General features: G+C 36.8%; 2 protein-coding genes across 4 annotated transcripts in view; one reads left to right on the top strand and one right to left on the bottom strand.

Moving 5' to 3' along the window:
• Positions 1-2,480, top strand: part of unc5cb (unc-5 netrin receptor Cb) — a 109,820-nt gene extending 107,340 nt beyond the window's left edge. For 2 of the 3 annotated variants that reach the window (XM_069713798.1, XM_069713796.1), the window contains one exon: positions 464-2,480. In XM_069713798.1, coding sequence (XP_069569899.1) covers positions 464-623 — 160 coding nt within the window. In that variant the 3' untranslated portion in view covers positions 624-2,480. The remainder of the gene's footprint in view (positions 1-463) is intronic. The other variant, XM_069713799.1, reaches the window with a different exon arrangement.
• A 9,423-nt stretch (positions 2,481-11,903) lies between these two features.
• bmpr1bb (bone morphogenetic protein receptor, type IBb) overlaps positions 11,904-27,148 on the bottom strand; it is a 50,469-nt gene continuing 35,224 nt past the window's right edge. The window contains exons 5-14 of the mRNA XM_069713803.1: positions 18,646-18,799; positions 17,567-17,669; positions 17,174-17,276; positions 15,592-15,685; positions 15,364-15,508; positions 14,766-14,958; positions 14,027-14,324; positions 13,730-13,905; positions 13,489-13,619; positions 11,904-13,056 (exon numbers count right to left, since the gene is read on the bottom strand). Coding sequence (XP_069569904.1) covers positions 12,931-13,056; positions 13,489-13,619; positions 13,730-13,905; positions 14,027-14,324; positions 14,766-14,958; positions 15,364-15,508; positions 15,592-15,685; positions 17,174-17,276; positions 17,567-17,669; positions 18,646-18,799 — 1,523 coding nt within the window. The 3' untranslated portion in view covers positions 11,904-12,930. The remainder of the gene's footprint in view (positions 13,057-13,488; positions 13,620-13,729; positions 13,906-14,026; positions 14,325-14,765; positions 14,959-15,363; positions 15,509-15,591; positions 15,686-17,173; positions 17,277-17,566; positions 17,670-18,645; positions 18,800-27,148) is intronic.

Genomic DNA, 27,148 nt, shown 5'->3' with positions numbered 1-27,148 from the left:
TTGTTTATAGCACACAGCTCATTAGTCTTTATTTGGATCTTTTAAATAAACATCTAGAAATATGTGGAGGTTTCAATGTCAAAAACAGGGTGAGAAGGGGAGTTTAAAAAAGCATTTGTCTGAAAACAGGATTTTTAAAACAGTTTGTGTCACTTTTCTTTTACTATCTGCAACGGATTATGATTTGTAATCAACAGCGTGTTTGGACGTTCTCCAAACTTCAACTTAATTATAGATTTTTAGGGGAAGTCTATTTAAATTGAGACAAAAGTGTTCTACAATATCTCTGTTTTGAGCAGAAAGGTTTTTGTCTAAATCGAGAAAAATAATTAAACAGACTGAAATGTTTGAAATTGTCTGAAACGACCAGCCAAGTGTTTTATTTCAAGCATTCCTCCCTGTTATCTATTTACCTCATTTTTCCAACCTACCCCTCTCTGTTTTGTCACAATCTTTTATTTAGGTATCTCAACTACTTTGCCACCAAATCCAGTCCTACAGGAGTGATCCTGGACTTGTGGGAGGCCCAGCATTTTCCTGACGGCAACCTCAGTCGCCTCGCCCAGGTACTGGAGGAGATGGGACGCCATGACAGCCTTGTTCCTGCTGTGACTGAGCACTGACACCTGCCCACCAGGGAGTGTGACACTCCGGGGAGTAAGATGACACAAAGAGAAAATCAGAGAGGAGGACCCCTTAAAGCAGGAGAGTCGTTTGACAACTCTGGGACAAATGGGACAAATGCACGTACACACTCCTGTGAGTGATGCTGCCTGAGTGTACACTCAAAGAAGTAAGAAGATAGAAACAGCGAGGTCTTCTCAGCCATGACCCAGTTTAAACATTGGCAACAAAGGGTGTAAAAACTTGGAGAGTAAACAAGAATCTCTGCCAGTCATTTCTCTGGCTGTTCCCTTCTCTCTCTCTCTCTCTCTCTCTCTCTCTCTCTCTCTGGTACAACGACTTGATATTTTTGGCTCTAGTTTCCTTGGAAACAGCTTTCTGGATATTTGGATGGACTGTGCAGATGTGGATGATGCCCTCACAATATACAAGAGTTAGTGACACTCTATCAGAGGTCAAAGGATCAAAGGGAGACTTGGATCAGAGGAAGCATCTCTCACTCTCTGAAATCAGTCTCCATAGCAACTCCATGGACAAGTATGTGTTCTGTGATAACATAGTATTTAATAATATGCCTATTTATACGTATCTTTTTTTGTATTTTATGCTGCCTGTTATTGAATACTTTGCAGTGTCCTCTCATTTTGTTTCTGCTCTCATTATGTTTGACTGTATCATAGCACCACCTGGTGGACACCCGGCGCTGTAATGACTCATCCTGTCAGACGCATGAACAAAAACAGAAGGAAATCAATGATGTAATCATTTTACAGTTTTAGTGTTGCCGTTGTAAACTAATACTTTTTAGTTGTGTTATCTATAATTATTGATTTTCGATTATGTGCGATATTTTTGCATCATTTTTTTTTAGTCTTTTAAATACTTTAAATGAGTTGCGTTGGGGATTTTTCTTTACTTTCTTGATTTTGCATGTTTTCATTTTTTTAAGCAGATCATTTGGCAAATTACACCAGTCTATTGTCCCTAAACACAAAGTGATCAAAGTGATTTCCCACGCTGATTAAAATTCATTTACAGATGCTGATGATTTATATGTTGCTCAAGATGAAATACTCAACACTAAAGACACCAGGCAGCGAACAGAGGACGATACTGTCGAAAGGGGAATCAGAGCAGTATATTTTTGTAAGACCAATGCAACTGAAAACAACTGCTTTTTACCAAATAATTGACATACAATGTTTGAGGTGAAATTTAATACAGAAGGTGATCATTTAAATATTGTGTCATTTCATGTGTTCAGAATTGAATAACTTTCATCTGTACTTTTGGAGGATGATGATGATTTTAACTCAGACTTTGATGTTTGTACATTACTAACAGAAGCCATTGTTATTATGACGACACTGATTCCGTGAATAGAAATGAGTGATAGCTGTAAATGCAACATTCCTTTGATGCAGCAGCAATTGCGACTGTTCAAGTGTTCTTGCTTGGTTATTGATTGTTTTTTTTTTTAATGGCAGTTGTTCCAGTATTCGTAAAGCCGTCTATGCAAACTTTGCATCCTTTTGAAACAATCTTTACATTCTCAGTGGGCGAGCCTTTGCATTCCTCTAGTTGTTCTTCAGCTTCATGATTATTGTTGTGTTTAGTGAGAATGTAGCCTGTCTGTTTCTGGCACTCACGATGTTCCTCGCAACAGCTTGCATTTCATCTGTCAAGTTATTGTACAAAGTGTAAGAAAGAATTTTTAAGACTAATAATAAATTATATTTATATGCAACATTAAAAATGCAGCTTAATGGTTTGAATTGTGAGATTGTGTGCCTAATGGGCGTAACCACTGGCTTTTTGGAGGGGTTTGTGTCCCCCCCAATACTGACAAAATACCAATCTGTCCCCCCAGTATAGACTAAAGATAATGTTAAATATATTCTCCTTTTATGAAAACCGTTACTTTTTATCATATTATAGACGACATGCTATAGTGTGACTTTTTATCATATTATAGACGACACGCTATAGTGTGACTTTTTATCATATTATAGACGACATGCTATAGTGTGACTTTTTATCATATTATAGACGACATGCTATAGTGTGACTTTTTATCATATTATAGACGACACGCTATAGTGTGACTTTTTATCATATTATAGACGACACGCTATAGTGTGACTTTTTATCATATTATAGACGACACGCTATAGTGTGACTTTTTATCATATTATAGACGACACGCTATTTTGTGACTTTTTTATCATATTATAGACGACATGCTATAGTGTGACTTTTTATCATATTATAGACGACACGCTATAGTGTGACTTTTTATCATATTATAGACGACACGCTATAGTGTGACTTTTTTATCATATTATAGACGACACGCTATAGTGTGACTTTTTATCATATTATAGACGACACGCTATAGTGTGACTTTTTTATCATATTATAGACGACACGCTATAGTGTGACTTTTTTATCATATTATAGACGACACGCTATAGTGTGACTTTTTTATCATATTATAGACGACACGCTATAGTGTGACTTTTTTATCATATTATAGACGACACGCTATAGTGTGACTTTTTTTATCATATTATAGACGACACGCTATAGTGTGACTTTTTTATCATATTATAGACGACATGCTATAGTGTGACTTTTTTTTTATCATATTATAGACGACACGCTATAGTGTGACTTTTTTATCATATTATAGACGACACGCTATAGTGTGACTTTTTATCATATTATAGACGACATGCTATAGTGTGACTTTTGTTTATCATATTTTGGATGACATGCTATAGTATGACTTAAAGTAAAGTTTGTCATGTATAATATGTAGTCCATAATGTAAAACATTACATTCATGCAATAAGCTGTTTCATTCTTTTGCTTGCACTTTGCAGTTTTATTTTTTTCAATTTAGAATATATGTATAAAGTCCTATCTAAACTCTTTTTGTCTTAACTTGAAGAAAACCATTATAATTAAGAATTAAAACTGCAACCTATAACTCCACCGTCCACAAATATTCATTCAAATGTGGCCATAATTGCCATAGACATTATTTGGATAGTAGATATACGTGTTTTTAAGGAGGTCTGCAGTGATATTAAATATCTTCCTGTAATGTGTTGTGGATGCAAAACTTTTTCAATTTCTCCAAATGTTTCAACTTCTTCAAAAGTTGAATCACCATCAACAGGTGGAATCTGAACCTTTAATAACAACCTTGGTGAATTTAGTCACCATTTTTGGCTATTCACACATGTACTTAAACGAACTCCTCCCACAGATTTGTTTTTTTTCGGACCGACTTGAAATTGAGTCTGTGCACTCTGAACATGTTTGGAATTAAAAGTTATCAAAATAATTTGTTTTAGTCGATCGGTGTGCCAGTGGCATCGTGGACAAAAAGTGACTCAAAAGTCATGCTATGGCATGTTGTTAAAAAAATAACTGGCATTTTCAAAGTCAGAAATTACTAATGTCCTTTTTTGTAAGTCATGACAAAAGGTGGGAATTGAACCCCAAACCTTCTGGCTGAGAGGCAGCAATGCTAACCACTACACCACCAATTTTCCCAGGAGTTAGGCAGCATTGTGACAAATCTTTGGCTCACTGCAACCTGTACCTCCACCGTCCACAAATATTCATTCAAATGGACCAAAATTGCCGCAGACATTCTTTGGATAGTAGATATACGTGTTTTCAAGGAGGTCTGCAGTGATATTAAATATCTTCCTGTAATGTGTTGTGGATGCAAAACTTTTTCAATTTCTCCAAACGTTTCAACTTCACTGAAAGTTGAATCAGCATCAACAGGTGGAATCTGAACCATGAATATCAACCTTGGTGAAGAAGAATCTTTTACCTGTTGAGTTAACCAGACTGTCGGCTGAGTCTCTGGAAGCTCTGAGTGAACTCCGTGGTACACTTTCTCCTGCCACGATTCATTCTCCGGCGCCGAAGATAGTCCTGCGGTCTACGACACCAACTCCCAGCTGGAAACGACCTCATGAAGATACGGGTTCGAGCCCCGCCGAGGTAACACAACACACATGGTTCACGGTTTACCCGCCGAGGTAACACAACACACAAGGTTCACGGTTTACCCGCCGAGGTAACACTCAAGGTTCACAGTTTACCCGCCGAGGTAACACAAGGTTCACGGTTTACCCGCCGAGGTAACGCTCAAGGTTCACGGTTTACCCGCCGAGGTAACACTCAAGGTTCACAGTTTACCCGCCGAGGTAACACAAGGTTCACAGAGGGCAAGTCCCTGTAAGGGTAAGCCACAGCCACAAACAAAAGGTAAAAAAAAAAAGTCCAAAAGAGACTTTTTTTTCTCATTGTGTACTGGTTCAGTTGCTTCACAGAGAAGTAACTTGAGGCTTGTCAGTTCAGAAAAAGGTCATACTCCAAAAAGTCATACTATAACATGTCTAAAATATGTCGTCCAAAATATGATTTAAAAAAAAAAAAAAAAAAAAAAAGTCGTACTATTGCTTGTTGGCTAAAATATGAAAAAAAAAAAAAAAAAAAAAGTCATTAGAGCATATCGGCATAAAAAAATATTTAAAAAAAAAAGTCATACTATAGAATGACTTTTTTTTTATCATATTTTGGACATGCTATAGTATGACTTTTTTATCATATTTTGGACATGCTATAGTATGACTTTTTTATCATATTGTAGACGACATGCTATAGTATGACTTTTTTTAAATCATATTTTAGACGACATGCTATAGTATGACCTTTTTTTTTATCATATTTTAGACAACATGCTCTAGTATGACCTTTTTTTATCATATTTTAGACAACATGCTGTAGTATGACTTTTTTATCATATTATAGACGACATGCTATAGTATGACCTTTTTTTTATCATATTTTAGACAACATGCTGTAGTATGACTTTTTTTTTATCATATTATAGACGACATGCTATAGTATGACTTTTTTATCATATTATAGACGACGTGCTATAGTATGACTTTTTTATCATATTATAGACGACACGCTATAGTGTGACTTTTTATCATATTATAGACGACACGCTACAGTGTGACTTTTTATCATATTATAGACGACACGCTATAGTGTGACTTTTTATCATATTATAGACGACATGCTATAGTATGACTTTTGTTTATCATATTATAGATGACATGCTATAGTGTGACTTTTGTTTATCATATTTTGGATGACATGCTATAGTGTGACTTTTTTTTATCATATTTTAGATGACATGCTATAGTATGACTTTATGACTTTTTTTTATCATATTTTAGACGACATGCTATAGTGTGACTTTTTTATCATATTTTAGACGACATGCTATAGTATGACTTTTTTATCATATTTTAGACGACATGCTATAGTATGACTTTTTTTATCATATTTTAGACGACATGCTATAGTATGACTTTTTTATCATATTTTAGACGACATGCTATAGTATGACTTTTTTTTATCATATTTTAGACGACATGCTATAGTATGACTTTTTTATCATATTATAGACGACATGCTATAGTATGACTTTTTTATCATATTTTAGACGACATGCTATAGTGTGACTTTTTTATCATATTTTAGACGACATGCTATAGTATGACTTTTTTATCATATTTTAGACGACATGCTATAGTGTGACTTTTTTTATCATATTTTAGACGACATGCTATAGTATGACTTTTTTTATCATATTTTAGACGACATGCTATAGTATGACTTTTTTATCATATTTTAGACGACATGCTATAGTATGACTTTTTTTATCATATTTTAGACGACATGCTATAGTATGACTTTTTTTTATCATATTTTAGACAACATGCTATAGTATGACTATTTTTTATCATATTTTGGATAACATGCTATAGTATGACTATTTTTATCATATTTTAGACGACATGCTATAGTATGACTTTTTTTTATCATATTTTAGACGACATGCTATAGTATGACTTTTTTTTAATCATATTTTAGACGACATGCTATAGTATGACTTTTTTTAATCATATTTTAGACGACATGCTATAGTATGACTTTTTTTTATCATATTTTAGACAACATGCTATAGTATGACTTTTTTTTATCATATTTTAGACGACATGCTATAGTATGACTTTTTTTATCATATTTTAGACGACATGCTATAGTATGACTTTTTTTTTATCATATTTTAGACGACATGCTATAGTATGACTTTTTTATCATATTTTAGACGACATGCTATAGTATGACTTTTTTTTATCATATTTTAGACGACATGCTATAGTATGACTTTTTTTTATCATATTTTAGACGACATGCTATAGTATGACTTTTTTTTTATCATATTTTAGACGACATGCTATAGTATGACTTTTTTTTATCATATTTTAGACGACATGCTATAGTATGACTTTTTTTTTATCATATTTTAGACGACATGCTATAGTATGACTTTTTATCATATTTTAGACGACATGCTATAGTATGACTTTTTTTTTATCATATTTTAGACGACATGCTATAGTATGACTTTTTTTTTATCATATTTTAGACGACATGCTATAGTATGACTTTTTTTTATCATATTTTAGACGACATGCTATAGTATGACTTTTTTTTTATCATATTTTAGACGACATGCTATAGTATGACTTTTTTTAATCATATTTTAGACGACATGCTATAGTATGACTTTTTTTTATCATATTTTAGACGACATGCTATAGTATGACTTTTTTTTTATCATATTTTAGACGACATGCTATAGTATGACTTTTTTTTATCATATTTTAGACGACATGCTATAGTATGACTTTTTTTATCATATTTTAGACGACATGCTATAGTATGACTTTTTTTTATCATATTTTAGACGACATGCTATAGTATGACTTTTTTTATCATATTTTAGACGACATGCTATAGTATGACTTTTTTTTGTCATATTTTAGACGACATGCTATAGTATGACTTTTTTTTTAATCATATTTTAGAGGACATGCTATAGTATGACTTTTTTTTTAATCATATTTTAGAGGACATGCTATAGTATGACTTTTTTTTATCATATTTTAGAGGACATGCTATAGTATGACTTTTTTATCATATTATAGACGACATGCTATAGTATGACTTTTTATCATATTTTAGACGACATGCTATAGTATGACTTTTTTTTATCATATTTTGGATGACATGCTATAGTATGACTATTTTTTATCATATTTTAGACAACATGCTATAGTATGACTTTTTTTATCATATTTTAGACGACATGCTATAGTATGACTATTTTTTTATCATATTTTAGACGACATGCTATAGTATGACTTTTTTTTATCATATTTTAGACGACATGCTATAGTATGACTTTTTTTTATCATATTTTAGACGACATGCTATAGTATGACTTTTTTATCATATTTTAGACGACATGCTATAGTATGACTTTTTTTTATCATATTTTAGACAACATGCTATAGTATGACTATTTTTTATCATATTTTGGATAACATGCTATAGTATGACTATTTTTTTATCATATTTTAGACGACATGCTATAGTGTGACTTTTTTATCATATTTTAGACGACATGCTATAGTATGACTATTTTTTTTAATCATATTTTAGACAACATGCTATAGTATGACTTTTTTTATTATCATATTTTAGACAACATGCTATAGTATGACTTTTTTTATCATATTTTAGACAACATGCTATAGTATGACTATTTTTTTATCATATTTTAGACGACATGCTATAGTATGACTTTTTTTTAATCATATTTTAGACGACATGCTATAGTATGACTTTTTTTTTATCATATTTTAGACGACATGCTATAGTATGACTTTTTTTTTATCATATTTTAGACGACATGCTATAGTATGACTTTTTTTTAATCATATTTTAGACGACATGCTATAGTATGACTTTTTTTTTTATCATATTTTAGACGACATGCTATAGTATGACTTTTTTTTATCATATTTTAGACGACATGCTATAGTATGACTTTTTTTTTATCATATTTTAGACGACATGCTATAGTATGACTTTTTTTTATCATATTTTAGACGACATGCTATAGTATGACTTTTTTTTATCATATTTTAGACGACATGCTATAGTATGACTTTTTTTTTATCATATTTTGGACGACATGCTATAGTATGACTTTTTTATCATATTTTAGACGACATGCTATAGTATGACTTTTTTTTTAATCATATTTTAGACGACATGCTATAGTATGACTATTTTTTTTAATCATATTTTAGACGACATGCTATAGTATGACTTTTTTTTATCATATTTTAGACGACATGCTATAGTATGACTATTTTTTTTATCATATTTTAGACGACATGCTATAGTATGACTTTTTTTTAATCATATTTTAGACGACATGCTATAGTATGACTTTTTTTAATCATATTTTAGACGACATGCTATAGTATGACTTTTTTTTTTATCATATTTTAGACGACATGCTATAGTATGACTTTTTTTTTTAATTTTTTAGACGACATGCTATAGTATGACTTTTTTTTATCATATTTTAGACGACATGCTATAGTATGACTTTTTTTTTAATCATATTTTAGACGACATGCTATAGTATGACTTTTTTTTATCATATTTTAGACGACATGCTATAGTATGACTTTTTTTTATCATATTTTAGACGACATGCTATAGTATGACTATTTTTTTTATCATATTTTAGACGACATGCTATAGTATGACTTTTTTTTATCATATTTTAGACGACATGCTATAGTATGACTTTTTTTTATCATATTTTAGACGACATGCTATAGTATGACTTTTTTTTTATCATATTTTAGACGACATGCTATAGTATGACTTTTTTTTTTAATCATATTTTAGACGACATGCTATAGTATGACTTTTTTTTAATCATATTTTAGACGACATGCTATAGTATGACTTTTTTTTTATCATATTTTAGACGACATGCTATAGTATGACTTTTTTTATCATATTTTAGACGACATGCTATAGTATGACTTTTTTATCATATTTTAGACGACATGCTATAGTATGACTTTTTTTATCATATTTTAGACGACATGCTATAGTATGACTTTTTTTATCATATTTTAGACGACATGCTATAGTATGACTTTTTTTTATCATATTTTAGACGACATGCTATAGTATGACTTTTTTTATCATATTTTAGACGACATGCTATAGTATGACTTTTTTTTATCATATTTTAGACGACATGCTATAGTATGACTTTTTTTTTTATCATATTTTAGACGACATGCTATAGTATGACTTTTTTTTATCATATTTTAGACGACATGCTATAGTATGACTTTTTTTTATCATATTTTAGACGACATGCTATAGTATGACTTTTTTTTATCATATTTTAGACGACATGCTATAGTATGACTTTTTTTTATCATATTTTAGACGACATGCTATAGTATGACTTTTTTTTATCATATTTTAGACGACATGCTATAGTATGACTTTTTTTTATCATATTTTAGACGACATGCTATAGTATGACTTTTTTTTATCATATTTTAGACGACATGCTATAGTATGACTTTTTTTTATCATATTTTAGACGACATGCTATAGTATGACTTTTTTTATCATATTTTAGACGACATGCTATAGTATGACTTTTTTTATCATATTTTAGACGACATGCTATAGTATGACTTTTTTTTATCATATTTTAGACGACATGCTATAGTATGACTTTTTTTATCATATTTTAGACGACATGCTATAGTATGACTTTCTTTTTTTATCATATTTTAGACGACATGCTATAGTATGACTTTTTTATCATATTTTAGACGACATGCTATAGTATGACTTTTTTTTATCATATTTTAGACGACATGCTATAGTATGACTTTTTTTATCATATTTTAGACGACATGCTATAGTATGACTTTTTTTATCATATTTTAGACGACATGCTATAGTATGACTTTTTTTTATCATATTTTAGACGACATGCTATAGTATGACTTTTTTTTTATCATATTTTAGACGACATGCTATAGTATGACTTTTTTTATCATATTTTAGACGACATGCTATAGTATGACTTTTTTTTATCATATTTTAGACGACATGCTATAGTATGACTTTTTTTTAATCATATTTTAGACGACATGCTATAGTATGACTTTTTTTTATCATATTTTAGACGACATGCTATAGTATGACTTTTTTTTATCATATTTTAGACGACATGCTATAGTATGACTTTTTTTTATCATATTTTAGACGACATGCTATAGTATGACTTTTTTTTTATCATATTTTAGACGACATGCTATAGTATGACTTTTTTTTTATCATATTTTAGACGACATGCTATAGTATGACTTTTTTTTTATCATATTTTAGACGACATGCTATAGTATGACTTTTTTTTATCATATTTTAGACGACATGCTATAGTATGACTTTTTTTTATCATATTTTAGACGACATGCTATAGTATGACTTTTTTTTATCATATTTTAGACGACATGCTATAGTATGACTTTTTTTATCATATTTTAGACAACATGCTATAGTATGACTATTTTTTATCATATTTTGGATAACATGCTATAGTATGACTTTTTTTATCATATTTTAGACAACATGCTATAGTATGACTATTTTTTATCATATTTTGGATAACATGCTATAGTATGACTTTTTTTTTATCATATTTTAGACGACATGCTATAGTATGACTATTTTTTTATCATATTTTAGACGACATGCTATAGTATGACTTTTTTTTTATCATATTTTAGACGACATGCTATAGTATGACTTTTTTTTATCATATTTTAGACGACATGCTATAGTATGACTTTTTTATCATATTTTAGACGACATGCTATAGTATGACTTTTTTTTTAATCATATTTTGGACGACATGCTATAGTATGACTTTTTTTTATCATATTTTAGACGACATGCTATAGTATGACTTTTTTTTATCATATTTTAGACAACATGCTATAGTATGACTTTTTTTTTTTTTATCATATTTTGGATGACATGCTATAGTATGACTTTTTTTTATTTTTTTTATCATATTTTGGATGACATGCTATAGTATGACTTTTTTTTTTTTTTTTAGATAATCATATTTTGGATGACATGCTATGGTATTACAGCCCAGGCTGGAATCAAACCCAGAACCTGTTAGTTGTTAGTCAACAGTGCTAACCACTTACATGATGCATACCTTAAAGTAGTATTTGAACATATTCAAGTCTTCAGGACACAGTTGTTTTATTGGGGAATGTTATCCTCATACACGGCCATTAATCACATATGTACAGATTAAATAAGGCACGTGCCATATCGGAGAAGTCGAAGGGACGTATTCTGTACACAGATCAAAAACACATTTTAACATCCAGCAAGGCAATAATTAATAGATTTACAGATCAGCTTTGTACAAATAAATTGTCAGTGGAAAGAAGAAACATGGAGGGAGAACAAGGCCTCAGCTGCAGAGGCCTGAAAGACAGTTTGGAGCAGAAGTCTTAGTTTACTATTGAAACAAAATATACTCAAAATACTATATAGAACAACATTATATTTCCTGTTTTTGCAGGAAATTATTTTATTAATGTAATCTTACTCTGATTTGTTTTATAATAATAATAACAATAATAATGAAAATAATCACAATAATAATAATAATAATAATCCACCTTTGACAATGAGGTCACTGAGCATGAATTTTTCTTTGGATGGATGACAGTCACCATGGATGGAGCTGACAGTGAATTCTTGATAATATAGTTCACAGTCTGCTGTGATATCACAGCATGCAGTGACTGAGTCTTAAAACACACGCATGCACGTACGCAGGCAGGTGTGACAGTACAAAACATATATACATATAGAATACTGCTATATGGCTTTAGAGGAGGAAAAGCAGGACCTTCCTCTGTACTATTCAGAGGGATTCTGGTCCTCTCCTGAAAGGATCCCTCACCAACTGGACAGTCTGGACCCGACAACCAGCTTTCACAGAAAGCACAACCTGAACACTTGGTCTGAGACAGAGGTGGCTCAGACAACAGAAGGCCAGATCTCCCTGGAACTAATACATCTTTTTCTTCTTATTTTTGTACTCCACCGTGACCATTATATCCATCACTCACTTCCCCGTCAGCTTCCTTCCTTCTGTCATTCACAGTCTTCTCTTTGTTCCCTTTTCTTCTGTTGGTCCATGTAAGTGGCCTGTGCCAGTGGCAATGACAAGTCTCTGGGTGATGAGAGCGTCTCTCCAGCTCTCTGTCACAGTTTAATATCCTGGGACTCTAACATCTTCGCCAGGGTCTTCTTCACCCTCAAGGCTGTGAGGCGAGAAGCCGGGTTGTGAGCCCAGCACTCCGACATGAGTTTCCCCATCTGTCGTAGACACTAAACACACATATACATAAGAATACAACAACATTCAACTTGTGACAAATGGCTTTATTAAAGATCATAGACTATTTAAAAATGGGCTCTGAGTTGTAAAGAAAGACATATATAATCCATTTATTAAGGACTTAACATAAAAAAAGCTAAAAAAAAAAAAAAAAAAATGTTTTTCATTGATTAACTTTTCAGAAGACTGTTAGTTGTGATGTTTGAAGTTCTTGAAAATATGTGATAAAAAAGTCACACTATAGCATGTCGTCCGAAATGTGATAAAAAAAAAAGTCACGTCATCCAAAATGTGATTAAAAAAAATCTGTCATCTGAAATATGATAAAAAAAAATAAAAAAGTCCTACTTTAGTATGTTGTCCAAAATATCATAAAATATGCATTTTTAAGGTCAAATAAAAGAATCAAAAAGATAAAATACCTCATCACTGCTCCAGCGATTGGCAAATGAAGGCCTTTGTTTCTTAATGCAGACGACTTCCCTCATGTCCTCGTAGGACGGATCGGTGGGCACCAGGTCGTGATAGGGCAGCTGATACTCCTCCACAATGCCTGCAGGAAAAACAGGTACAAGTGGGAATCAGTAATCATGAATACGACACCTAGACATAATGTATGCCAGATGATATTCAAGTTAAAACTGGAGATTTTTTTTTCCTGACCTCCAGAGATGCACCGTCGGGCCATCTCCCAGACGATGAGGCCAAAACTATACATGTCAGCCATTATGAAAGACTGGAAGTAGCTCCTGTTCAGGGTCTCGTCCAACACTTCAGGAGGCATGTAGCGCTTCGTACCAACTCGCAGGTTCGGAGGGATATCGACTTCATTGGTGTCACTGTGACAAGGAGGAAAAGCAGATATGGGTTAAAGATATTTCTGCATCATTCAGGAAGTCTCCCAAGATTCCCCTAAACTGTATAAAAGTGTGTTGAAAAGCCCAAAATGTATGTTGTTACCTGTTAAACTTGACGGCCAGCCCCAGATCTGCAATACAGCAGGATCCGTTCTTTTTCACCAAGATGTTTTTACTCTTCAGGTCTCTGTGTGCGATGGCGGCTTTTCCCTGCGTGCCGTAGATCTCTGTGTGCAGGTGACACAGGCCGGATATGGAGGAGTAGGCCAGCTTCAGCAGAGCTTTGACGTCCAAGGTGTTGGACTTGAGGTAGTCGTATAAAGATCCGTTCTCATGGTAGTCTGTAATCAGGTAGAGCTGAGTCCAGGAGCCGGTTCCTTTGATATCGGCTGCTATGAATCCTGGGGGTTCGACGAAGAGGATTGAGAAGTGGATAAACAACATTTCGATCACTTTTTGGGGAGATTTGGTGGACCGATGCTCCGTCCATGCAGGTTTATCTGACTAACAATCCAACATTCACTTTATGCCCATTGTGTATAGGTGACAGAAGAACTAGGTGTTGCTTTTCTTTTCTAACTTTTCATTTTCATGTGTACAACTCAATGCTACACTATCAAAGTCTCGCTGAAGTGTGATCTTTATTATTATTTTGCATCTCGACAGCCAACTTTTCCCTTCCAGTGTAGCTGTTCAACACAACTTGAAATACATTTTGATTTCTGCAGGTCTCAACAATAAGATCTGAATCCATAACCACGGATCTTCTCCTAAAATCACCCCTTTGCCTTGGGCTAGATGCAACCAAAGATAGTCGTTAAAGACATGTAATATGAGCTCACCCAGTATATTGTCATGTCTCATCAGGAAGGTCTGATAGATTTCAGTCTCTCTGAACCAGCTCTGTTCCTCAGTGGTGAAGAAGACTTTGACGGCCACTCTCTCTCCTCTCCATTTGCCCATCCACACTTCTCCGTATCGCCCTTTTCCGATCTGCTTAACCATCTGAATCTGCTTGGCGATGGTTCGCTGCACCTGGTCACAAATTATGATAAGAACAACAACAATGTTTTACTACAACATTTCCCTTTTAACATTTTCAAAAGCTTAATAGGATTCACTGGAAAACTTTCCTTCTTGTTGCTTTTTGTTGTTATTTCTGTGACAGGCACTTAAAATGAACTTTTTATGTTTATGTGGGCATTCTGTCCTAAAGTACAGTCAAGATTTAAAATGATTGTTTATAGACTTTTAAGAGAATCATACCTGATGTGCTTTGTAAATTTCTTCAAAAATTATTCCAAGAAAATTGTGATAAAGAAAAAAAAATACATGTATAAAACATGTAACGGTACTGCAAAATGTTGAGACTGCAATATTTCATGGTAATGCGAAGTGGGTTTAAGGTGTTGAAGCAGATGTGTAGAGAGTTTTTCTTACCAGTAGGGGGAGTCCTGAGCCAGAGCCAGACCCGACGCTGCGGGAATGCTCGATCAGGTCCCTCAGAGACTCCCCAGGGGGGATGTAGGTCTCATCCTGCTCCAGATCAATACTGTAGCTCGGCTGGGACTCCTGCCGTTTATATCTGGCACAGAGAGGTGACGTGTTCGGTGACTGAACATCTGGAAGTGCAACTTTGTTGAAATGTGTACGAGGCAAGTTTCTTACTTGAAATAGCAGAAGGCCAGGATACCAAGACTGATACTGCAAACTGTGACTGTAATGAAGAGAGCAATGTACTGGATACTGCGGTCCACATAATCTAAAAATGTCAAGAGAGGTAAATATGAGTTAAAAGTTATCTTTATTATTCTACCATCCTAAAACATGAATGGATGTCAGTAAAACTAGAAGTGATGGATAGGTGGTGACAGTCGTTTGTTCGCTCTGTTATCAGCTCCAACATCTTCCTAATTTTCATTGGCTTGGACAAGCTTCTCCTCTTCCTCCTCTTCCTCCCCTTCCTCCCCTCTGATTCTGCCCCGCTCCCCCTTCACAGTGTTATTGATCACATCCCCTTCCTGAATCCCACATATCAGGTGTCACACTGACATCGCTACAGAAACCCCACAGGCCTAAAGCAGCGCTGGGACTCTCGTCTTTCTGCCGTGGTCCTGTCAATCAGACACACAAACACCGATGCCCGAACACTGGGGAGTATCCTGCACACACACACACACACACACACACACACACACACACACACACACACACACACACACACACACACGCACGTACACACGCACGTACACACACGCACACGCACACTTGAGATACTTCACACACAAACACACAATAAGAAGGACAAGTGTACAGAAAAGGTTGCTATGAAGTTACCGCAAGTCAAATGCACCAGCGGATTATTTCAATTTGAGTTATTCCAGATTGATATATTCGGATGACAAAACAAAGGCGAACTAAATACATATAATCATTAACATTTTCGTGGTGCACAACCTGAAGTATGACGGTAGAAACAGCACTTGTTGTTGTGCAGTTTTCTGTGAGGGATATTTGAAGTTTGAGGTTGTTTTGATCGTGAACTACAGGTTTGTTTACAACTCAGCTGATGCTGCGATCACTACTTTCTGGCCCTCACATTTTGTTGTAGCCACGCTGCCGTGTCCTCACGTCACAGAGAGCACTTTAGTGGGAACAGTGTTATCATAACTGATAGAAAATGTTGGCCAAAAATATGTAAAAAGATCAGAAAACTTGACAAATCAGTTTGTCGCTGTTTGCGTGAAGGTCAAACTGAAGTTGGTGAATCTGTGTAAAAGCATAACGCTGCATGTAAGTGACAGAGACTCAGAGAGACAAAAACAATGTGTGTGTGTGTGTGTGTGTGTGTGTGTGTGTGTGTGTGTGTGTGTGCGTGCGTGCGTGCGTGTGTGTGTGTGTGTGTGCGTGTGTGTGCGTGCGTTGCGGCGTGACAGATGGACAGATATCTCACATCCGTCCTGAGGCAAGAAACTGAAGCAGGCCCTGGGGAGAGGCTGTCCTTTTCATTAGAGGGTGAGAGAACAAGCCCAATCTGCAGGCTCTGTTTCACCTGCCTCTCTCTCTCTGCCTCCCGGACCAGCATGCCACTCGTCTCCGGCACCACACTGTGGTTTGTAACACTTTAAACTGTCACTACCCATCACCAACCCAGTGTGGCCTGAACGAGCCCAGTCTAAAAGCCACTCACGCCTTAAAGTGGGGCAGGATTTCACTGTGAAAACCTGTGAACAAGCGCAGTCTGTCTCACCTGACGTCATCAGTGGAGGAAACGTGGGATGTAAATCCCTGTTGCAGTAGTCCTGATCCCTGCAACACTCCAGAGCTGTCCTCAGGCGAGCGTTCCACGTGTCCTTACACACACATTTAGAAATGTAAGCAACATTCATTTCTACATAACACGAATACAAACAGAAGGTGACTGAATATCTCAAGCCACATTTATTCCTCACAGTAGTTTACAATACAACAGAGGCATTTCCGTTGTGTACAAAGACAGCTGGCTGGAGAAGGTGGATTTAAAAAGGCGTCAAAGAGCGGCAGTGAGTCAAGGAAAGCTCATGAGGACTTGATGTCTCATGAAGAAGGACATACTGCCGTGTGCACATGAACTCACGTACAAAGTCACCAACAGTAGACTTACTCTGCACTGGAACTCGGAGCCGGTCCGTCCCAAACAACCTGCAGTACGCACAGCAACACCCCCCTCCTCCTCCTTCACCATAGTGAAGCAGTACCCATCAGTCCTGTCAAAACACACAAACCATCCCATAAATCATCACTGTCGGCATTACTATAGATGTTAGGTTTGGTAGGGATCGATACCATGCTACTAAATCTGATTCCATCTTTTTGAGATTAAATCCTTTTAAATAACCTCAGCAGATGTATTTTTCTCTCAACTAGTTAATAAACTGTAAACAGAAAGTCAGATTACATATTTCATCGAGTGTAAAGGATACTGGTAGTTTACTAAACCAAGAACTGCCGTCCAATTATTCCTGTAATTAAAAATAATATCTAATACAATATAATATCAAAACAATTAATTGGAATCAATTTCAAATTGATTAATCTCTTTAGTTATTAATAAAGCAAAATGTAGAATAGTCACTGGTTCCAGCTTCAACAATGTGAGGCTTTCTGCTTTCCTGTCATTGTGATTTGAATATGTTTGGATTTCAGATCAAACAAGCAGTTTGAAGAAATCCTCCTGAACTCGGCTCTTTGGAAACTGGGATTAGCATATTTTCAGACATTTTTAGACTAAACAAGATTAGGTGATTAGGTGATAATGAGAATTAGTAGCTAACAATTGACATTGACATTATTGACAATAAATTATATTTGTATATCCATATCTTCGTATATTATAGGCAGCTATATACATGACCCACAAAACTTGCACTGCGTTCATCTGGCTCTAATAAAGTGGATTGGCTCAGTGTTAATAGGCTGTGCCTCAAGAGGCTTTAGGGATTTCATTAAAGAATGTAGTTCGTGTAAACATTTGTGTTGGAGGTCTCACGGCTAATTACTTTGAATAATTATTTGTATTTTCTTTTAATTGCCTTAATAAAGAGTTATTGTATAGTCTGAGCGGGAGAGCGTGTGTGTGTGTGTGTGTGTGTGTGTGTGTGTGTGTGTGTGTGTGTGTGTGTGTGTGTGTGTGTGTGTGTGTGTGTGTGTGTGTGTGTGTGTGTGTGTGTGTGTGCCTCCTACATGCAGGTGTTGTTGCCTTCGGGGCAGTGGTGGTAGCAGTGGCACCAAAGCATGTTCTGAACTGAAACTGTGGCTGCGCTGCTGCTCTCCTCAGCCCGGCGCTCCGATCCTCCCTTCCACCCGTTCTTCAGCAGCATGGTGTCCAACAGGTTGGCTGTAATGTGAATACAGAGAGAGAGACTCAACACCACGACAAACCAAACACTCAAAAGATCTAAACAACATTTGTGCTAATTTTAAATGTTTTTTTACTATATTTTCAAAAAGTGCATTAGAGCTGTGCCTCTCTTTGCACTGTTGCCATGGCAATACAAGTCACAGAAAGCATGAATGCGTGCTTCTGAAAGCCACCATGCTGTTCTGAACTGGACTCAATGTACCTGCATGAAGTTTGGAACCAGAATAACACGACTCACCAGAAAGAGGCCGTGCTGTGGTTTTGTGTGTGTGTGTGTGTGTGTGTGTGTGTGTGTGTGTGTGTGTGTGTGTGTGTGTGTGTGTGTGTGTGTGTGTGTGTGTGTGTGTGTGTGTGTGTGTGTTTTTCTGTAAGTAGAGTTTCTCTCAGTGAGAGTTTTACATGTGAGCCTGCTGATCATTGTTTTACAGATACAGGCTCTGCAGGTCTGTATCTGTCCAAAAAATACAGACTTTCAGAGCCTGTATGCTTCAATATTATTTCTTTTTTTCTGGGTTTATCCCTCTTCCACAATAAATTAAGTACCCCGAAGCAACAACAGAATCTATTCTCACAGTATTGTGTAAAATTTGTATTCTCAAGAGTTAATTTTTCACCGACCTGAAATTATAAATCATTAACATGCAAGCTGATATTCTGAAATAAATGAAAAATATTTCAACGAGTCTGATACAATGCATGAATGACCCACTGTTATATCAACCTTGTTCACAGTCAAATATTTACACAAATACGAGTGAATTATTTGAGGACAGTAAATATACCTCATGTTAAATAGTTATAGTATTCATTGAAAATTATTTTTCGGCAGTGCTGCTTCTTTTCATCCCTAATATCCAGTGGCTGAAGGTGCACACAATCTATCAATGGAAAATAAAACCAGTTCTGACAGCAACTCATCCCTGAAGACCTCTGTGGTCAGAGAGCTGAACAGTGTTGTGCCACACTAGATGGATGTCTTCCTCTCACTCTGTCCAATTTCATTTCCTGTCTTTCTCTTCTGCTCTCATTGTTATATTTGCAGCATATTATCTTTAAGTATATACTAACTGCAGGTGTTCAGGAGCAGTTATTCAGTTATATATTTGCACTGAAAATGCTAAAATCATGTTTATAAACTGAATGCAAAAGTGATCACACACATGTAAAAATAAACTTTGAAATCTACACGTTAGGCCCTAGTGTCAATCAAATCCAAGAAAAGCTTCCCTTGACGGGTTGCATTATAAAAGGTGTAAGTAGATCTAAGCGGTGCGACAGCCTGAAAGCCAACAGCCATTGAAAACGAGGACATGAGTAATCCTCCAGAGGACTCCGCGATGAAAAGGCTAAATCAGAGTTCAGTATAAACACACGGATGTTCTTTAAGTGGTACTCCGTGTCCTTTCAACCTAATCTGTGTTGCTGTTTCTGTCAGAGGGGAAGTTTGTGGAGGTGTTGAGATCCTCCCTTCAGTGGCCTTGGTTTCTGTGTCACATCTGTTCCGCAAGTGTGAAAAAAAACAATGAATGTTTGATGATTTTCAGCCATTCAGATGCATTCTGTCCAACTCAGATCGATTTCATATCAACTTTTCTATTGGCGGTAAGTGAGTGAAGAAGATATGAGCGGGTCAGTCCAGAAAGACGTCGAACAGGAAGGGGGAATTGTGCTTTGTTTGAAGCAATGGAAAGAAAAGGCAGCGCGATGATCAACAGCTGACCTGTTGAACTGAACTCGGTCTCAGAAGTTCGTAGCAGGAAGCAGTTATGTCTCCAAAATATCATCATCTCCCTCTTTGACGTAAACTGTCTCTCCCAAACCACAGAAATCGTATGTAGAGCAGCTGATGTTTTATTATTCTCCAAGCAACTTATTACAGCCAAAATTACACATCACCAGGATCCTTTTTTCTATCTGACAATTATCTTTTCTTCACAGACTAAACTAGTTGGACTCTCATTTACTATCATGTTTGACATGAAGGTCTTTGTCCAGGACGTAAGAGTTTGTCATGTGTGGTATGTGGACAGGTTCACCACAGCAACAGATTATTAAAGAGGCTGTAGGATGTGAAGACAGCGGGAGTCTTAAGGCAGAGGTCATCTCTGTTACACTACACAGAGCTGCTCTTCCTGAACTAAAACAACAAGGTGATAAAAACAAAATTATATCATCGAATTACTTTATAATATTACGGCCATGACCCTGAAAATAGACACTCAATTCATAAGTTAATAGACTTAATGGGTAAATGAGATAAAAGATTCACTTATTATTATTAATCCGCCACACCAGTCCATCGTCTGTCATACATGTATATTTATAACTGCTTCTACACGCATACACAAACACACATACATACAAACTAGCTGTGTCAGCAACGTGGCACACTCAAGGTCACCCCGAAATCTGATCAGCATCCCCCACACATTCCACAGGCTGCACACACACACACACACACACACACACACACACACACACACACACACACACACACACACACACACACACACACACACACACACACACACACACACACACACACACACACACACTCTCTGGACAGTTGGAGTGTAAATATGGTGAATTTCTCCAGCTGGAAAACCTTCAGTCACAGCTCATCACCATCACTGCATCTTTGGCCGTTTCCATGCTGGATTCAGCTTTTCCAAATATATCTGCATTAGTGACGGCAGCTCATCTGCTGTCTTTGTGACTGTTTCTCATCTCTTTTCATTTCTGAAAGCTGTGACTGAACACTCTCATCGTGGGCTGTGAAACATCCTCCTGGGAATTAACATGGAAATTCTCCCGTCAGATAAGATGTTTCTTATTTTATTCAGTTCTCACTCTGTCATTTTGAATATTGCATTTTCTCACATCTTTTTCCCTTTGTTTGTCTATTGTCTATTGTTATGGTATAACTGTGATGGTATATTTCATGGAGCCCTAAAGTTTAGGTTGACTCTAATTTATTGTTTTCCAAATTAATTCAAACTGCTTTCAGGAGTAAAAAGGAACCAAAACTGACACAACCTTAATTGTTGTAAAACATTTGGATGTTAATCTACTGGTTATTTTTTTCTCCAAAGGAACATGCTCAGTGCATTTTTATGCTGCACACATGCCTGTAAGACACTTTCTGGAACCGCCAATGGATAAAAATACAATAAGTGAAGAGCGTAAAAACTATTTCATCGAGTGATTTCATTTTTTCCTTGAACATCAGTTCTAACAGTAGTTTAGTCTGAAACCATGCTAACATACCTGGATGACCAGCGTGGGGTAAGAATGGAGCCCAGGAAGTATGTGAAACATTTCAAAGACAGGATCTCGGAGGTCTCATTGCACAACATGCAGGGAAATAAGTATCTTGTGTACTGTTGTACAGTGGAAGCATCTGAAAGTGTCATCTTTTCATTTCTCAATCATAAGATACAGCTACATGATTTATGATAAACCATCTCATACATGAAACTAAGTTAAGACATTGGCAGTCAATAAAAGTAACTGGAAATCAATGAAAGTAAGAATATCTGTATGAAGTGTTCCAATTAACTCTGTTGTTTCACAAGCGCAGACATCGCAGCACTGCAGGCATTTAATCTGTGAGCGGTGACCTTCACACACACTGTTCACTGTTTGTCACAGATAGAGAGGAGGACATGAGAGAAAAGGGAGATAAGTTACTCCAGGTGGCCGTGATAAATCACCTCCTCAAAGGAGGCATCTTCCCCAGTGTCTCCAGAGTGCACTCTGACCGCGAGGAGGTCACAACCAACCTACAGAGGGGCCATACATCCTCCTCCACCCTACCATCTCACCCTCATTCCTCTTAACCCCCTGCGGGCTTCAAAGGCCGCTGCCACATGAGACACTCACACATGTGCAAGTATTGTACGCGCACACACAAGAAACGTGTCCGAGGAGTGCATTCCACGCCATCTCCACCCACACCGGGTCATCTGCTTCCACTGTGCAGCGTCCAGCAACCTGTTCTCCGTTTACTGGCCGTGACCAGGATGTCTTTGTGAGGGAATAACACGGTCGCTGTGAAGCTCCAACCAGCCGCAACAAAACCGCCACAACAACTTTAAGGAGGAAGACCTGCCTGCTGTTGATTCTGCTCCATAATGGACTTCAACCCCAAACCTGAAAAAAACCACCTCTTCACTCAGAGATTCACGCTGGCTGCAGACAAGAAATGTTACACATGAGTGTGAATTCAGCAGAGAGCTGCTATATCCACAACAAAATACTCAAACACAGACAGGCATGTGCACAGACACTGACTACTTTATTCACAATAGATACAAAGAACAGAGACTGACGCACGGCAGAAAAGGGAAGATTGTATGCAGAGATTATTTAACTTTACTGAAAAATCATAGAAAATCTGGCATGGATGCATAAATCTACCTAAATACCTCAAATGTAAAAAAAAAAAGGTGATTGAACTTTAAAAAAAACAGGATCTCTCAGAACTCCTGTGATTGTAAAAGGTTCAGCTCCGTATAAACCTGCATGACAATTAACAAATTGACATGTTTATGTATATTCTTTTATAACGTCGTCCTTGTGAAGCTCCATGTGACTGTGTGAATATATTTTTCCTTTCCCAAGTAATTCTGAATAAACACGAAACCAACTCGACAAAATAAAAAACAAACTTTTACACGAAGTTAAATAAAACACACGCTGAATGTTTTAACTCAGCAGCCACAGAGAACACACGTAGAGACACACACACACACACACACACACACACACACACACACACACACACACACACACACACACACACACACACACAGACAGACACACACGGACAGACACACACACAGACACACACACACACACAGACACACACACACACACACACACACACACGGACACACACACACACACACACACACACACACACACACACACAGACACACACAGACAGACACACACACAGACACACACACACACACAGACACACACACACACACACACACACACACACACACACACACACACACACACACACAGACACACACACACACAGACACACACACACAGACACACACACAGACAGACACACACACACACACACACACACACACACACACACACACACACACACACACACACACACACACACACACACACACACACACACACACACACACACACACACACACACACACACACACAGACACACACACACACACACAGACAGACACACACACACACACACACAGACACACACACACACAGACACACACACACACACACACACACACACACACACACACACACACACACACACACACACACACACACACACAGACAGACATACACACACACACACACACACAGACACACACACACACATACACACACACACACACACACACACACACACACACACACACACACACAGACACACACACACACACACACACACACAGACACACACACACACAGACATACACACACACACACAGACACAGACACACACCAACCAACACACATCATGAGACACAAAACAGGTGGAGATGTGTGTGTGTGTGTGTGTGTGTGTGTGTGTGTGTGTGTGTGTGTGTGTGTGTGTGTGTGTGTGTGTGTGTGTGTGTGTGTGTGTGTGTGTGTGTGTGTGTGTGTGTGTGTTCACTGTGTGTATCACTCATCTCTACACACTACCTCGATGCTCTTTCCAGCAGATATTTACTTAACATTGTCTACCCACAATTCCCATCAATGCGTCTCACTGCTCGTCTATCGCTCCATGTGGTCTGGACTTACTGGAAGAAGCCACAAGCCACCGAGTACTGCTGGGCTTCATTACAGACATACTGAGAGACTACAACTATAGCACCACCACAATATGTCACTTTACCCCACAATGGAGCTGTCAAAAAACAGTAGGTGGAGGCTTCTGTTTTTACTCCAGGTTGTTCAAGGTTTCTATGTAACCTACTCACAAATATAACTAACTTTAATTACACAAACACACTGGGTGCAAGACTTGAAATTGTAAAAAGAGAATCAAAGATATTTTGGGGGAAATAATGCTGATTTGTTTTCTTGCCGAGGGTTGTAAGAGGATGAATATCACTCTTAGTCTGTCTAGTAAATATGAAGCTGAAGCCACCAACCAGCTAACTACCACAAAAACTGGAAACTTGTGAAAATAGTAGTCTGGCTGTGTGTAAAATCTACCTGCTGCCACCTCTGAAGCTCATTCATTAACAGGTTAGTTGAGGGTTGTATTTATCTTCTCATCTCACCCTCCGTAAGGATATGAAGGTGCATATTTTCCAACTTGATTACCTTTTTTTTTTGTGTTGATTTTAAGGTTGAATATCTCCAACTTTCCAGCTCTCCATGTTTTTGTTGTGAACTAAAACTACTCATCTGTTTTCATGCACAGGGAAAGCTCTTAAAAACAACTAGAAGACGTCTAATTTTCCTTTCAGTTCTAACTCCGAACTCACAAAAAGTAGTCAGACAATTCCAAATGTCGTAAGGCAGATGAACACGGTGCACATGAACAACTATTAAACAAACACAGCTTTTGCTCCCGAGCCTGTCCACTGGACCGGCACATCTGCTCGGGGATCAGATTCTGTGAGAGGGAACCGTATCCACATCCTGACAGGAAGCAGCACACAGAAGGCGGAGGGAGCCGGTCCTGCCGAGGACCAACTGCTGCTGTTTTGTACTGCTGGACCGCTCCGCCACGTTACACTCTGACCCGACTCCACAACACGCAGCTCCACACACATCTTCCAAAGGGTGCATTTGTGCTGCAGAAAGGGTCAGGGTTTCAGTATGTCCTTGCAAATTGTTGAGGAAACCTTTGTTAAATAGATTATTTCATGAGTTTGGAATCATAATGTTCAGTTTTACTTTGTGTTAACAGTCACATAAAAGTCTTCTATGAGCATCTAAAAAAGGCCTCATCAATTTAATACCTTTAAGGCTGGAAATGATGAAATATCCAGTACCAGAAATTATTCTACATTAACTCAAACTTTTTTTTTCTAATATTCTGTGCTATGTGTTTACAGAACAAATATACCTGCGCTTACAGAACATCACAATCATTGTGTTTTCACCTGAAAGTTAAAACTCCTTTATGGTCACGTAACAGGAGCAGCAGAAAAGAAACACGTGTTGACAAAGACAATATTCCTCTGAATGCTCCTTCACAGACACGATGACATTGCTGCAGATAAAAAGCTCCTCAGTGAGCCCTGTTGTTAAACATTATGTCTGTCCTGAAGACCAGAGGAGGGATTTAGTGGAGTAAAGTGAATTTGGTGTTGGCTTTCTCTATTTTTCCATCTTTCAGCCATGCACACAACATTGAAACTTCTCACGCGCTCTGAGTTTGGTTCATTTGAAGTGTATATTAGTGTTGTAAGTGATGGGCCATGCTGGGTGCGACTTTCTCCTTGACCAGTTGCAGTGGAATCAGCGGCTATGGCTCAGACACGTTGGGTTTTAATGGATATTCCACGTTAGGCAAAGCTAAATCAAAATCGAGATAGAATAAATAATGAATAATAATGTCATTTTCATAACAGTTTTATCAAACAACTGCACCAGATTCTTCATATTTCTGCAGCATTTCCAACAGATGAATGGGGCCAGGCAGAACTCGTCTATTCTCCATAAACCTCACCAGCCTATAGAAACAGGTGGCAAATGGGCCGTGCGACTCAGATTTATGGGCAATCTCCCACATGTTTAACTCATTTGGGTGACTTACAAGAGATCAGATCACAGAGGAAACAGAAAAAGGTAACTAGTTGCTAAAGTATTGGAGAAAACAACTGGAGTTACAGAGGAAGAACAAAAGAGCTTTCGTATGAAAGTGTTCCAAGCGGCTTCATTTCATCTCGTGTCTGTCAGTCTGCACTGACAGAAATAGGCAGAAACTTCGCCTCTTCTTAGTTAGTTGTGCGACAGTTGCAGCAATGAGAATTAGCGTAACTCTTCAGAGGCATTTTTTGTCTGAATTTCACTCCATCTTTCCACATCCTTTATTTGGTAACCGACTCTCAAACTCAGAGAGTTTCAACTCTTAGCTCAGTCTACACAAAGAAGAGTACGGGGAACTTCTCTAAAGAAGCATTCATCAGCAGCTGAGGTATTTCAGGACCAACTGTGAAAGTTACATTTAGCTCTGAACCAAACTGTCTGTATGGGATTTTACAGCTGGTCTTTAGTTTTGACACAATTTCAGCACAGCGTGGCTTTGTACCAGGACTCAAATGACTGTGTTCTAATGTGAAGATAATTATATAGTTTTTCATCATCACATTACATCAC

Source organism: Brachyistius frenatus, unplaced genomic scaffold (genome assembly GCF_029030835.1).
Source record: "Brachyistius frenatus isolate BFR_SWC_R1_liver_20210118 unplaced genomic scaffold, ASM2903083v1 Contig_122, whole genome shotgun sequence".
Lineage (NCBI taxonomy): Eukaryota > Metazoa > Chordata > Actinopteri > Embiotocidae > Brachyistius > Brachyistius frenatus.
The sequence above is the reverse complement of the archived record's forward strand: the minus strand, read 5'-3'. Positions and strand labels throughout refer to the sequence as shown.